Source organism: Xylocopa sonorina, chromosome 11, assembly GCF_050948175.1.
Source record: "Xylocopa sonorina isolate GNS202 chromosome 11, iyXylSono1_principal, whole genome shotgun sequence".
In the NCBI taxonomy this organism is placed as follows: Eukaryota; Metazoa; Arthropoda; class Insecta; order Hymenoptera; family Apidae; genus Xylocopa; species Xylocopa sonorina.
In genome coordinates, this window is record NC_135203.1 from 7,264,022 (window position 1) to 7,277,723 (window position 13,702).

The following is a 13,702-nucleotide window of genomic DNA, read 5'->3' on the forward strand; positions in this document are numbered from 1 at the left end:
AAGTGAACAGGCGAAGAGCAATCAGGTAGTCGTTCAGGTATTTCCAGTCGAGCATGATCGGCACGTAGCTCTCTGCCAAAAGCTTCTCCTCCTTCTCTTTTCTCTCTCTTTTTCTCTTTTAGTGTGTGCACATTGTGAAAATTTGTAAATAGGTAAGTAAGAGCCGTGTGAAACAATTTCGCTTGCGTTTACGTCGTGCAAGCTGTGAATTTTTTTGTACGCCGACCTGTTCCGTACGGATCCCGAACTACGGAACAGGGATCCAGCGGACTCGGTGAAACGCTGCTGTCAAGGTATTTATGGAAATGATTTCTTGACTGGAGTCATTGTACCGAGTATACCGACGTGGATTTCTCCCCGCGAAGAATAGTCTGTTGTGGTCACACCTGTTGCTGCATGCACGTCTCTAATTATAATCAACGCCTGAACATGTACATATCTAAGTATGTATACCTATTTCATGCCTGATCGTGGTAATAGACGTGAATAAGAAATATATTGTTACCAACAACGCGCGGCGCAATATCTCTCTAATCGACACTGTGTTTTTATTCAACAAATTTACTTTCCTCCCCTAAAAAGCGGGTTATATACAGTCGGTGTACTCGGTAATAAAAATTTTCACGGATTAATCGAGTGCAACTTCATTTCTACTGGCACTTTATCGAGACGCAAGCAGGGGCTATACAATCGTACGGTAAACAATGACGTGCCACAAGACGTCGAGTTCATCTCGAGTCTTGGTTACTCGTTGGTTAGAAGGAATTTTTATGCAAATGACACATTGAAGTCACGATGGAAATGTAGCATATGATTACTTCGCGGTGTCGAGTACGTGAACGTTACGGAGACAACTAGTATTTAAATTCACCGCTTTTTTGTACGTACGCGTCGCATGTATCGGAGGAAACAATCGTAAATTATAGTGAACATTTTTGCTACGTTATCATCGTCACGTTCAAATAAAGCTCGATGATTCATTGTGTTTTAATAGTCTGTTTCTCTTTCTTCTATATTTCGTTGTCTTCAGTTATCATTTCTTTAAACGTATCAGGGAGTAACTAATTAATCAAGGAGTAACTAATAATAGGACGTCAGCAATGATGGAAATGGGAAAGAACAGCAGATATTTCTTCACCGCTTTACAAAGTGGTTCCCCGTCCATGACATTTCCAATAGACATTCTCTCGATCCTGGTAAATGCATTGTTTATCGTTAAACGATAACGTTTCCAATTTTGAGACACGATTATTCCCGACAAAGGCACGGTCACGTTAAATTGCCTTGTATCGCGCGAATGTTCTTATCGGCCTGATAGCCGACGCTCAGTTGTAATTACGCGGGCTATTTCGCAAGTTTTTACGGTACTTATTTTTCTCGCCCGTGAATAACTTAAATTATAAATCTGTTTTAATCGTCTAAAATATAACGCCGTAATTATATTCCGCGCGCGTGGAATAAATACGGAATTTAATTACAAATAACGAAGTATTATGTGGAAGTGTGCAAAGAGCGTAGAATTCAAAATGGAATTTTATGATTATCGCAATCCCTTAACGACACGCTCGAACCATTGAAAACGAAGATGTCTATGGCACCGTGACCACACGGCAATCACCTGTAATTCACGCCTACGAAATACCTACGTAGTCCACCATTATGCCCGCCGTGACATAAATTGCAAATATTTACCATATCCCGGCGTCCGCCGATATTGCATCGGACGACCTTCGATGTTCCTCCGGAGAAGAAAGATGCACTCGCGTAGAACCGGTGATGCGCATCTCTTTTCGCTCGCGCGTCCACAAACACTAAACGAGCTAAACGTTCTCCAAACTATACTAATCGCGCATAAACCCTCCGACATCGTGCACGCTATCGTCATTTTTCAAAATCGCAATAAAACATTAGCTTTCCATTCTTTCGAATCCGTTCGAATATGACTATTTACCTGACCAGACCAAAATAGGTTGTTAGAAGTTGTTTTGAGTATTATCTCTCTAGTCATTGTAGTATCGATAACCAGTAATCGCATTTGCCTTAGAAACGTATTGTACATTGGAATTCACCTATCTAATAATCGTGTGTTCGATAACACACGTGTATAACAACTTCTATCAACGATAGAGTCGTAGTTTCTAGAGTTAAAGAAGTATTGATGAAAAAAAATTAGCATCGAACACGTTCGTAGGTTGGATACCATCGAATAGCTGAAAAGTTTCGATTAATCGGAATTAATTCAAGCTATGGATGCAAGTGAGTGAAAAGTTCATTCGCTCGGTCCATTCACTGCGAAACTTGTTCGTAACCGGCGGATCAGTAGGTATGCGAGGCGCATTGGCAACTTTCTTTCCACTTTTTCAATCCTCACACTGCCGTACGTCCACGATATGTTTACTTTCAACAGGCGTTTACCTGTCCTGCCCCCCTGAAATGGTATTTTCTCAAAAGCTTCGACCTGTTGCCGTCTAATCTCATTTCACGACCCTCGGCCAGGTGTCAGGTGGCCCGACAGGTTCCTTCAGGGCAATTAATGCAATTCAACTTTGAGAAACTTTCGGGGAGCCATTGTTAGCCTTTTGCGAAGCCTCCCAGGCGAATGGTATATAGTAATTTGCGCTGCTGGAAGTGTTACTTTTAACAAGTATCGTTTATTGAGTTGATCTAATTTGACCTGGTTTTATGGATTGTATAACAGGTGTTTTGTTTTAGCATGGTGGAGAGTTGGCGTAGGCAACTCTTGCAACGAGTATGTCCTTGTACAGCCTTGTTGGAGCTTTCAATATACCAGATACTCCACTAGCTAAGTCTCTTCTTAAAGCTAATGATTACATTGGTAAAATGTTCCAAGTTATTATTTTCTCTCGGTAATTGAATCCTCTTTGAATGTTTCCATTTATCCATTTTCCTCACTCGAATGCTTTCGATAATTTTTCAGATAATCCTGATATATCCTGCGTATTCCCAAGAAGTTACATAAAACGTCGAAGGACGTCCCAATCTACCGTACTAAACTCCTTCGCACTCCTCTTCCACCGTTCATTATCAAAGGCTCCTCATTACCTCGTCGGATCAGGAAGGATTTTAGTCCCTCGAGAAGGGTGAACAACCTTCGCCACGAGATATTCCACGCACTGGCGATTAAAGGGAATGCGAGCAAAGTGTTTGTTGCTCGTGCTATGATAAATCGGGAAGACGCCGGTTTTACGATCTTGCTTGTAAACCACCTCACCACCGGCGAACGTTACGTTAACGACGGCATAAATTCCTCCCCTTTCTCGCGCTCACAACCGAACAGGTCAACGGAGTTCCGCGTTACGTCGTGGTGGAACAGAAAATGAAAAATACTGGAAAACCTGCAGGCGGAAAAGAGGAAAGCGGTTTTGTACCTATGAATAGAGCCCCTCCTAACAAAGGTGGATGCGAATTTTTCAAACGTTTTTCTTCTACCTATCGTAAATTAACATAGAGCGACGATCAATTTTACCGCGTTACTTTTGTAGAATCGGACTGCGTGTAGCCGTCTACGCACCGTCGAGAATTCGCCCTGTGGTATGCAACCGGAGAGATGCGATTACCTTGCGCGCGTGCGTCCCAAGTATGCACCCGAGAAGAAAACGCGAGAATGCTAGACTTTCCGTCCTTTTTCCGTGTCATTTAAACTTCGCAGCTGCAAATCTGTTTCCACGTCCACGCATTAATACCAGAAGAACAATATTCCTGGGCTAATTTGCTCGTACCAGAAGGATATGGTGCTCTGTTATCGTACGTACACTGCGGAAAATTGGAAAATCTTTGAAGATGATTCTTAGTCTTGGATTAGCAATCTGGAAGAGTGAGGAAGGTACGATAAAAGATCTTTGATCATCCCTTTAGGGGATTTTAAAGTAGAGCTTCTAAGCTGGCGTTTAATTGATGTTTTCTACAAATGGCAATTTGATGCGTTGTACAGTGTCACAATTGTAGTCGTTCTTCGTCTACGCTGCTCCCTTCTCAAACAAATTTCACTAGTTTTCGAAACAGAAATTCCAGACATTCTTCTTAGATGTTTTGTTAATTTTCTCCGAACGATAGTCAAGTAAAAGTTCCGAGAGTGCGGTGTTCAACTGGAACGCAACAGCCTCGCGGTAGAATTCCATGTTGGACAACGGAGAAGAAGGCATCAGAAGGTTGAATGCCATTTCCGTCAAGTACGGTCAAGGACGTGGTTACTTCAGCGCATTCCCCGGATGAATTTTTCTCCCAGGGCGTGTCCACATTCATAAGCAATTATACTCGCGTACCGGCCGTGGTATCGTAAATACACCAATCTGGTAACGCGCTCCGTTTCAATATTTCTTTCTCAGTCGGTCCATGTTTCGAACAGCGCCGACGCCTAATCGAATTCCAAAAAGACATTTCGTTCGATGGGCGCCTTTTTATTTTCATTTTCGCGTATCCGCGAACGACACTCCCGGAAATTTGCATAATTTAGTCCCGAGCAAGAGACGACGACGTCCTGCGATAAGGATTACCATTTCCGTCGCTACGATTCATGGTGAAACGAAATGGAATCCCGCTGCCTATCTTCGATCGTGATAAACGGTCGTTAACGGCATGTAAATCGTAGATAGAATATTTCACTTTCTACTTTTCGATCGTAGATGCCCGCCTCCTATTCCGTGGTAAACAGTATCCCACCATTTTTACTGTACAGCTATTCTACGTCAAGTGGTTTGTTCGTACGTACTACGTTGTATCGAGTTTCTCTCGAGTTCCACGGCGAATACTCAAATTGCATAGTTACTTTACATCGAGTGTTTTGTTCGTATCTACCTGTACTTTGTTTCATCGAATTTCTTCCAAGTTCCACGACGAATTCTTTCTCTCTCTCTCATTCTCAAATTCCATACAGTTATTTCACGCAGTGCATTTTCTTCGTATCCACTCTCCTCTATCGAACTTCCTCCGAGTTCCATGCAAATTCTCGAGACGCATAGTTACTTTGCACAGAACAATATTTGTTCACGTGTACTCCCTACACTATCGAAGCTCTTCCAAGTCTCGAGGCAGACTTTCCTAGATCCTGGAAAGAATGTCAAAGCATTTTCGCGGATAAATGTAGCAACGTAACGGATTTGAAAACCGATAGAAATCTGGAATTCAGAGCGTCGCAATGGAACGACCGGCTCGCAGTCTTGGAATCGCATTGGTAACTTCAATCCGGAGGCATATAAACGAAGCCCACTCACCTTCCTTCCTTTTCCCTTCCCTTTTCGTTGTCGTCGCTATTAGGTCGCTGTTACGACACCTTTTACACCGCGGTTACTACTCCGACCGGGAGAATGAATTGCTCCATCGTTCCCAGTGCTCTAAACCGTGCCTATAATCAACTCGAATCGTCGATATCGGATCACCTTGCGCGCCTTGCCAGGCTTATTCATCGCCGTGGAAAACAATCGCGCGAGAAACATTGTTCCACGTCCTGAACCAAGTATTTAACGAAGATAGTTAGAGTCTAGTTAGTTGGATACTCTATTTACGGGTCTCGCGGATTCGTCCATGCGTAGAAGGAAAGAGAGATATATATCCACTGAGATACTGGATCATAGTACACGGATAAAAAGAGCAGTTGGAGACGGGGTAATGAAAAAAAGGAAAAGATGAAACTTCGTACGAGTAAAAGAGATAGAACGCGGCTCTCGATCTCGAGGAAATCCAACAAACGTTCCCACCGTCGATGATACAATCCATTTTTATCGAGTCACGTATCTTGCTGCGTTACGCAACGCCATTAACCGATCGCGATGTAGTTCTTACGACCCAAATCCGCCGGCACGTAAAATCATATACGTTTGAAATGAAATTGGGCCGCTAAACAGACGCCCCCGTTCTCGAACCGACCGCGTTTCGTACACACATCTGCTCTTCCTCCGTTTCCTCGATCGAACCCGGCGCATTCCACTGTCCTATGCAGAGACACGCTCCTTAACGCTTTAACCTTTAATTACTTAGTTGCACTTATCTACTTCGCGTTGTATAACTGGTCTTGAATGGTATTAATTAATGAAAGAAGCGAGTCCAGGTGCTCGAAGCAGGAGTCACTCGCGTGCTACCCAAAATCAGGCTTTTAATTACGTTTAACTGGTACGTTTTATAGTACAAGCGTTATTAACACGTTATACGAGTGTAAGAACAACTTCTTACTCATACGGACACTCTGTCGCAATCGCGTTACTACGATGAGAGTTAACGATCCGTAGGATCATTCGTGTTGCAGGTAAAACCCACACCGGTAGGTGTAAATTGGCAGCTTCGAATCGAAATGAAAAAAAGAATATTGCTCGTGGCTGGATCCTCGATTTTAGTTAGAGGAGGCAGCATCATTACACTTGATAGGAACGTGTAACAATGCCTTTTCCGTTATGCGGATTCCCAGCGTGCCTAATCCCAGCACACACAGTGAAAGCATTCGCCTTCGAACGAACGTTTATCCATAGGCAGGAACCGGCGCCCGTTTCCACGTCCAGATTTCGAATATTAATTACGTTCTTTCTCGCCGCTTTTACCGTGGTTTCGTTGCGTTCACGTAGAGAAAAACTGGAAAGACCGGGATCACCGCACGCTGGGCTCTTATCGATCGATTCCTTGTTGCTCCGTTTAACATTTGGAAATGTCTGTTAGCCAGAGCGCGGCTGAGAAATCTGGCTAACTTATAGATTAGGCAGAAACCGTCGAATGTTGCCTCTGTAATAGTGTAGGAAGAGAAACTTGGATTTCCTTCTATACGGGCTGAAAGTTGGTTCGGAGCTTTTTGTGACAGAACGATTATGATTTGCTGTTTCATTCCTTCACAGATCATTTCTTCGTAGCTTTAAAACAAGTGCGATCCAATTTTTTGCTTAATTCCATTTCATTAATTTCCCGTACTTCAAGTATTTTAGTACTTTTCGAAATTTTAACCTCTGAGTTTTGTTTGATGTCCAATTTAATCAATTTTCCGTGTTTAAAGGAATACCGAGTGCAATATGAAACGATGGAAAACAACGATAAGCCCGTGAGTTCACAAGACAGCCAAGGATAGCATCGTATTAGTCGAGGCATCGGTAGCATTCAGCTTCTGCTGATTGCCTCGAATAAATCATACGTTCCAAAACAAGCGCGTGTACCCAGCACGTGGGAAGACACGTGAAGGATTGCGCGTAACTCAAGGGCATCGATAGGAGCTTTAATTCATGCGCCAATTAGATATCCTCCGCGATCCTTGTTAATCACCTTTCATGGGAATTTGTCCTATTTCATCCGGTCGGTCGTTGAAGGATATCGCGGGTGCGCGAGGTTCCTACGCGTGCTCGCTCGAGCGACGCCTCGACTTACTCCTCCGACGAGCGAAACGCGTTTCTGCACGGAAAATCGACGACCTCCGCGAACGAGATGTCCCGCTATGCCCGCATCGATGGGAGAGCTTTTGTTCAACATCTGCTCGGGAACCGTCTGCGCGACGCCCGTATGGACGTCGAGACGTTCACACTCGTTTAACGAGGCGTCCAATCGGATAGGTTTCTCCCGTCTGGTGCAAAATTCTGAATTTCACATTCCACGCGCCTAACTATGCAAAAGTCGAGCCGCGCTAATGGTTTTTCTCTTTGCCCGCGGAGAGACGTATCATTCTCGCGCGCTTTACGGACCAGGGGATAGGAGTTTTCCCTGGCGAACGATTAAATCGGAGAAATCAAGGAGAAGGATCGCGCGGAACGGGAAGTGCTCGTGTTTTGAACGGCTCGAGTTCGCTTAGAAAATCGATGGGAACGGATAATTTAACAGACCGGCAACTGAAAGTTCGGAGCGTCTATCGTGGAATGCAAATAGAGTTAGAAACTTGAATGGCTACGGGACCCATTCATACGGGTTCTGTTGAAGCGGGAAGGGAACACAATACGTTTCATAAAACCAAACGTAAAAAAGATTGTAAGAAAACTGCAGCTGGTTCGAGATAATTCTCTCCCCGACAAATGGAAAGACGGTAAAGCACTTAAAATGTTGCATGAAAAGAAGAAGAAGAAGAAACACGAAGGACGGTGTTTTGATTTACATCACCAAGTGTAATCCGTCTCTGGATATCTCCGTAGTTTATCGTCTTCCCATCGTACGCGCCTTGGCGCCATACGATTCGCGAAGCTCGTTTTCTGCAAAAGCGTTCGTCGATGAATAATATTTATTGGCCCATTGTGTCCGCGCGAATCTCGCCTTCGGACGCTGAGGTACGATAAGCGGAGGGCACGCGAAAGGAATTCTCGACATGTCCGGCGAGCGAATTAGGCTCATTGGAATTTCACTTTGGTTACATGGTGGCTTTCGTGCCGCCAAGTATGGTCCCCGTGACCCGGTAGCCGGATACGATACGAGCGACGTGCAAGCATCGACCGTCTTCGTCATTAAGTTATTAACCGCGCGCGGCTGGCTGTACTTTATAGGTGTCGTCGTCGTTTCGTTTCGACGCGACACGATTGGAAAAATCACGTTCCATATGGAGCACGAAAATTCTGATGGGAAATATTTGATCGAGACCCTTGATGCCGTCGAGATACCAATTTGTATAATCTGGAATGTTTCTGATCTGTTGCAGATAACGGGTAAACGATTGTCTGGTCGCAATGCCGTACTACAACAGCGGTCACAGCCCCTCCAACTATAACAAGGGTAAGTTCATTTAACAGCGACGAGAAATAAGATGAGAGGTTCTTGAACGTTAGTTGGGACAATTAGGTTTAACATAGGAAATAATAATAGACATCGTTAATGAATGAATTAATAATCATTTATTAGATGGAGGGTCCAGTGGCCCATCGAGCACATCAGGCGGTCGGGTAAGCAGTTCTGAGCCAACGTACATGATGGAGCATTTGGCCACGTTCACGGTCACGAAGGAAACCGGTATTGTTTATCCAACGGATGGCATGCGGCGACTTTTGCAGCTGGAGAAGAGTAACGGCATCTGGAGCCAAAAGATGCAGCTCCGTCTAGAACGGAACTGGGTGCTGATCATGGACAACGAGACCGGGGTAAAGATCCTTCTTCAGTTCTCTTCTCAGACGACGGAAAAATTCTTCGGTGGCTTTTTCTTTTTTTTTATATATATATATCAGCGTAAAAGAGAAAGAATCCGTAGCGTAATGGCTTCTCGTAGTATCGTAGACGAACGATGAAATACGAAGTGGAACATTTGTGAAATTATTTTACTGTACGTTACGTACACTCGTGGCAATTTCACTTAATGCATCGTTGATAAATTCGTATGCAGGCCGTCATGGAGCGATTCCCAGCCTCGTTGATACTGGAACCGACCGCGTTCACGTCGAGGGACCCTATGGAGATGTATAACAACATTCTCGTCTTCACAGTGGCGGATGACAGCGGTTCCGGTCAACGGGCAGAAATGCATATATTCCAGTGTCAAAGCGTCTCGGCCCAGGACCTCGTCGAGGACCTAAAAATGCTGCAAATGGGTAAACTGGTACCTGGTGGTTCGCCAAGGGGACCAAGGGGACGTATCCCACCGCCTCCCACTTTACCACCGCCGGAACCACCCTTGAACGGGGTTAACGTTCGGGAACAAGTGTCTGCCTTTAATGCTAACAATGGTACGACCTCTTCTTTTCCGTTCTTTATCTTCGTTTCGTCCTTTCCGATTCGCGATTGTTGAATATTTCATGAACCGTAGACTCGTATGAAAGTGAAACGCAGTAATTTAATGCGTCTGTTTCCCGAAACACAGCCGACGGCCAAAACGATATATCCCGCGAGGAGAACAACGACGAGGTGTCCTCGACGTCCTCCGACAAATACGAACGCGACGTGACCATCCTGAACCATTGTTTCGACGACATCGAGAAATTTATCGCGCGCCTCCAACACGCCGCGGCCGCCTCCAAAGAGCTGGAACGCCGAAGGCGCAACAGGAAGTCGAAAAAGAGGAACCTCGGTGACGGGATGCTGACAATGAGGGCGAAACCGCCTCCGGAAATGGAGTTCATCGATATCTTCCAAAAGTTCAAGTTGTCGTTCAACTTACTGGCGAAGCTGAAAGCACACATACACGACCCAAATGCTCCGGAACTTGTACACTTCCTCTTCACACCGCTGGCTTTAATCGTGGACGCGTCGCACGATACCAATTACGATCCAAATCTGCCGAGCAAAGTCGTGTCACCGTTGCTGACCAGAGAGGCAGTCAACTTGCTGATCAACTGCGTCACCAGCAAAGAGACAGAACTTTGGCATTCGCTTGGCGACACGTGGCTGATACCGCGCGATCAGTGGAAAGGCCACGTGCCCCCGTATCATCCTATCTTCATGGACGGTTGGTCCCCTGAATTTCCGATACCAGAGGACAGGGACCACGATCATTTGGCTTCGCTGTTGAACGCTGACAAACAGAAAAGGGACGAGATCCCCGAACAACAAAACGACCCGTACTACAATCACCGAGAAGTGGACGAGCCCCATTACAGCAGCGACTACTTGGAGTACGAGATCAGAGAGGAGCGTGGTGGTAACGAGTACTTCGAAAGAAATTACGGTCCTGCCTCCGAGTTGTACGCCAGAGAAGAGAGAGTGGTCGATCAGACCAGAGCCCACAGCGACATATCCGTGGACTCTATCGAGAGAACGCCCAGAGCGGGCATGGAAAGGGCGCAGGAGGCTTGGTTAGACGACCTGGTAGCTAGACACGCGAAGATCGTGCAAGTCACTTATCCAAGGACAGCGAACAACGACAAAGAGCTGACGGTGGTCAGAGGCGAGTACCTGGAGATCCTCGACGACAGCAGGAAGTGGTGGAAGGCGAGGAATTCAAGAGGGCAGGTCGCGCACGTGCCGCACACCATCGTCACGCCCCACAACCCATCCCACTCCACCGAGAATGACGTTTTTAACAATCCTTTGTACACCAGCCGATACCCACGGCAGGGGCACGGCTATAATTACGAGGTGAGAGTCGCTGCGGGCTTCTGCGCCCTTAAAGAAAGGCAATTACGCGAGAACGGTTGCGAAGACCTCGTTGAAGAAAGAGTAATTGCCGTTGCGAAACTATGTCTGCGGTTCTAGCGAGCACGGATGTAGGATCACTCGTCTATTATTAGATCCCAGCATATAAAACGTCGGAACATGTGCCAATTGAAGCAAGATATGTTTGCTAACAAATTATGATACTCATAGAACGTATTTTCTCATGCTTTTTGATTCGGAAATATTTTATCCTTTAAAGTACTGCTTATATGTCGCAAGAAGTGATGACGAATAATACGGATGAGGCAATGTTTCGTATTTGCGTTCACGCAACTTTGTTAATGCTATTTGCGAAACATGTTTCGAGGAAAATACTGCGGAACTTTCAATATTATTTTAACGCAAAAGCAGACGCGGCTGGAAACAGTGAATTTGAAACAATGATTTTTATGATCTACTAAAATATATTATAGCATAGTTGTAGTGGATATGATGTTATTTTACTAGAAGAATTTATTTGAATTTCTAGGATTCAGAGATCGAGAGGACCAGCACTAGTCCAGGACCGGAAGCGACTCATCGAACGCATGCGATTCCACCGCCAGCGCCCGCCGATTGGGTGAGAAAAGAGAGACTCGGGAAAAAAGGTGAATTCCGATACTTTTAAGCTATCTAGCGGCCAAGAGCCGTGTAGTTTTGTCCGTTGCTTGAGGGATCGAGGAGATATCGAGTCAAAAGGATAACTTTCATATTGTGGTCGTCGATATCGAGGAGACTTAATAGACTTGGACCACCCAAGCGGATAGAGTTAAGATGCTTGAGGTTTTCACGGCTCGGGTTCTTGTAGTTGAAACTATCGAAGACTGTTATTCTTCGACGGTTTCGGCTGGTGGAATAAAATATGCTACGTTGAAAATGATCAATAATTCAACGGATATATTGTTGCCCCAGCGTTTATGTTGTGTCTGAAACTGCTGTACAAGTCGTGCATTTTGTTTTCGTCATTCTGATTTCCAATTTCTTTTTTTTTTTTTGTATGTCAATACCGTGTTTCTATTACTTGTATATATTATATAAATATATAAAGAGGTACTTGCGAACAATATCTAGGTTGAATAGTTATCGTAATAGGGACAAGGTAACCAGGAGGGATTATATCTGTTGTCGTACGCGTTTGTTTTCTTTTCCAAGTTCTTCATACCCTATCCAAAGTATTTCTTTTTTTTTTCTTGCGTGTTCTATAATTTATATCGATTACTTTAATTCGGGGGATATCGAGAAGAACTTTGAAAATTAACACCGTAGCTCTACTACTCGTACAATTAAGACTTGTGTCGCGGTGAGATCAGATATTTTTCCTGTATTCTTCTGCTAAGCCTTTTGAAAGAACTGATGATAAAACTGTGGCCTTATCAGATATAAAGCAGTGCAATCGAGAAACACAATTGCAGCGAAGAATAGATAATAGAGTGGAATACGTTTTATCATTAACTATCAACGAACAAATTATATTTTTAACGAACAAATTGCAAACGACACATTTCATCGCGTTTATTTAATATACATATACACGTATATATATATAATCAACTGACCCTGTATAAGAAATCTCGAGATCAACTGATTTTACAACACATCAGAAGTCCATCAGAAGTGTTCGAGTATATCTTAACACCGTACCTTTTCTTTTTATAGCGACTGTAACGATTATACCATACTTTTTATATTTATCGACTAACCAAATTTTAGTCTATACATATACCTAACAGAGAAAGAGAATATGTATAGTTTTATGTTTAAAAGGAGAATGTAACGTAAAAGGCGTTAAAGTGAAGTGGGCTGGTTAAGCTTCCGCGAACGGATCGAATCTCTAATGCAATTTCTCTGCGTTCTCGGCTGAGAGGCCGTGGTGAAGCCACTGTGTCCGTCCATTATTATATTCGGCTTCACTGTGCGAAGAAAAGCTTGTCATCGGGGTCGAATTGAAGCTATTGATAAAATTACAATAACAGAAACCGTCGCTCTTGGTTCTCACGTCGGTGAATGTACAATGGCTGCAAGAAACATTTATTCGTGTTCATACGCTTGAACGAGGCGCATCTAACATTCCTTTTAAGAGAACAATGATACACTGGGACCAGAAACATTCCTTCTATTTCTATTAATGTGTATCCGTATCTAATTAATCACTGTATAAACAGTAAAATAAATGTAACGGTCTATCGGTACTTCTTGCAGCCATTGTACATTCATCAATGTCGTGACTCGTGCGATTCTTTATCAATAGCTTTAATCACCGGCAGAAATCTCTTTCGATGCTTGTACGTGTCGTCGCATGTATCTGTACGCATCAGTGTGAATAAGCTTGTACAAATATGCGGCGGGAATGAGCGAGGAGAAAGAATGGTTGGATCTTTCGCGGGTCCCCTTCTACTGGCATCTTATGATAATGACTCGAGAGATCGAATCTAGCTCTAGAAACGACGACAATCAAAAAATCGCCCGCATGACGAGACTGGGAGAGGGAAAAATAAGAACGTGGCTTACTTTCAGTTACCTTTATCGCGGGTGTGCCGAGGAATCACGCGACCGTCGATTAATTTCGAGCGACTTTAACTCTTCGATGCACCTTGAAAGTAGAGTAACGTTTAAAATTCGGATTCTGATCAAATACTCTGCGCTTCAAAGAGTTAAGCTTCTTGGCTTCTCCGAATCG

General features: G+C 44.2%; 1 protein-coding gene and 1 long non-coding RNA gene across 6 annotated transcripts in view; both read left to right on the forward strand.

The window, feature by feature from the left end:
• The window catches only part of LOC143429472 (epidermal growth factor receptor kinase substrate 8), a 16,948-nt gene continuing 3,246 nt past the window's right edge, over window positions 1–13,702 (forward strand). For 2 of the 4 annotated variants that reach the window (XM_076905183.1, XM_076905186.1), the window contains exons 1-6: window positions 1–152; window positions 8,606–8,679; window positions 8,806–9,041; window positions 9,281–9,620; window positions 9,755–10,968; window positions 11,516–11,633. In XM_076905183.1, coding sequence (XP_076761298.1) covers window positions 8,634–8,679; window positions 8,806–9,041; window positions 9,281–9,620; window positions 9,755–10,968; window positions 11,516–11,633 — 1,954 coding nt within the window. In that variant the 5' untranslated portion in view covers window positions 1–152; window positions 8,606–8,633. Of the gene's footprint in view, window positions 153–271; window positions 294–8,605; window positions 8,680–8,805; window positions 9,042–9,280; window positions 9,621–9,754; window positions 10,969–11,515; window positions 11,634–13,702 lie in introns of those variants that run through there. The other 2 variants (XM_076905184.1, XM_076905187.1) reach the window with 2 other exon arrangements.
• LOC143428898 (uncharacterized) lies at window positions 2,660–3,819 on the forward strand. Of its 2 annotated transcripts, none has more exons than XR_013102484.1 (2): window positions 2,660–2,867; window positions 2,939–3,819. It is a non-coding gene; the product is annotated as an uncharacterized LOC143428898 (long non-coding RNA). The 2 variants fall into 2 exon arrangements; XR_013102483.1 differs by having other exon boundaries at window positions 2,660–2,836.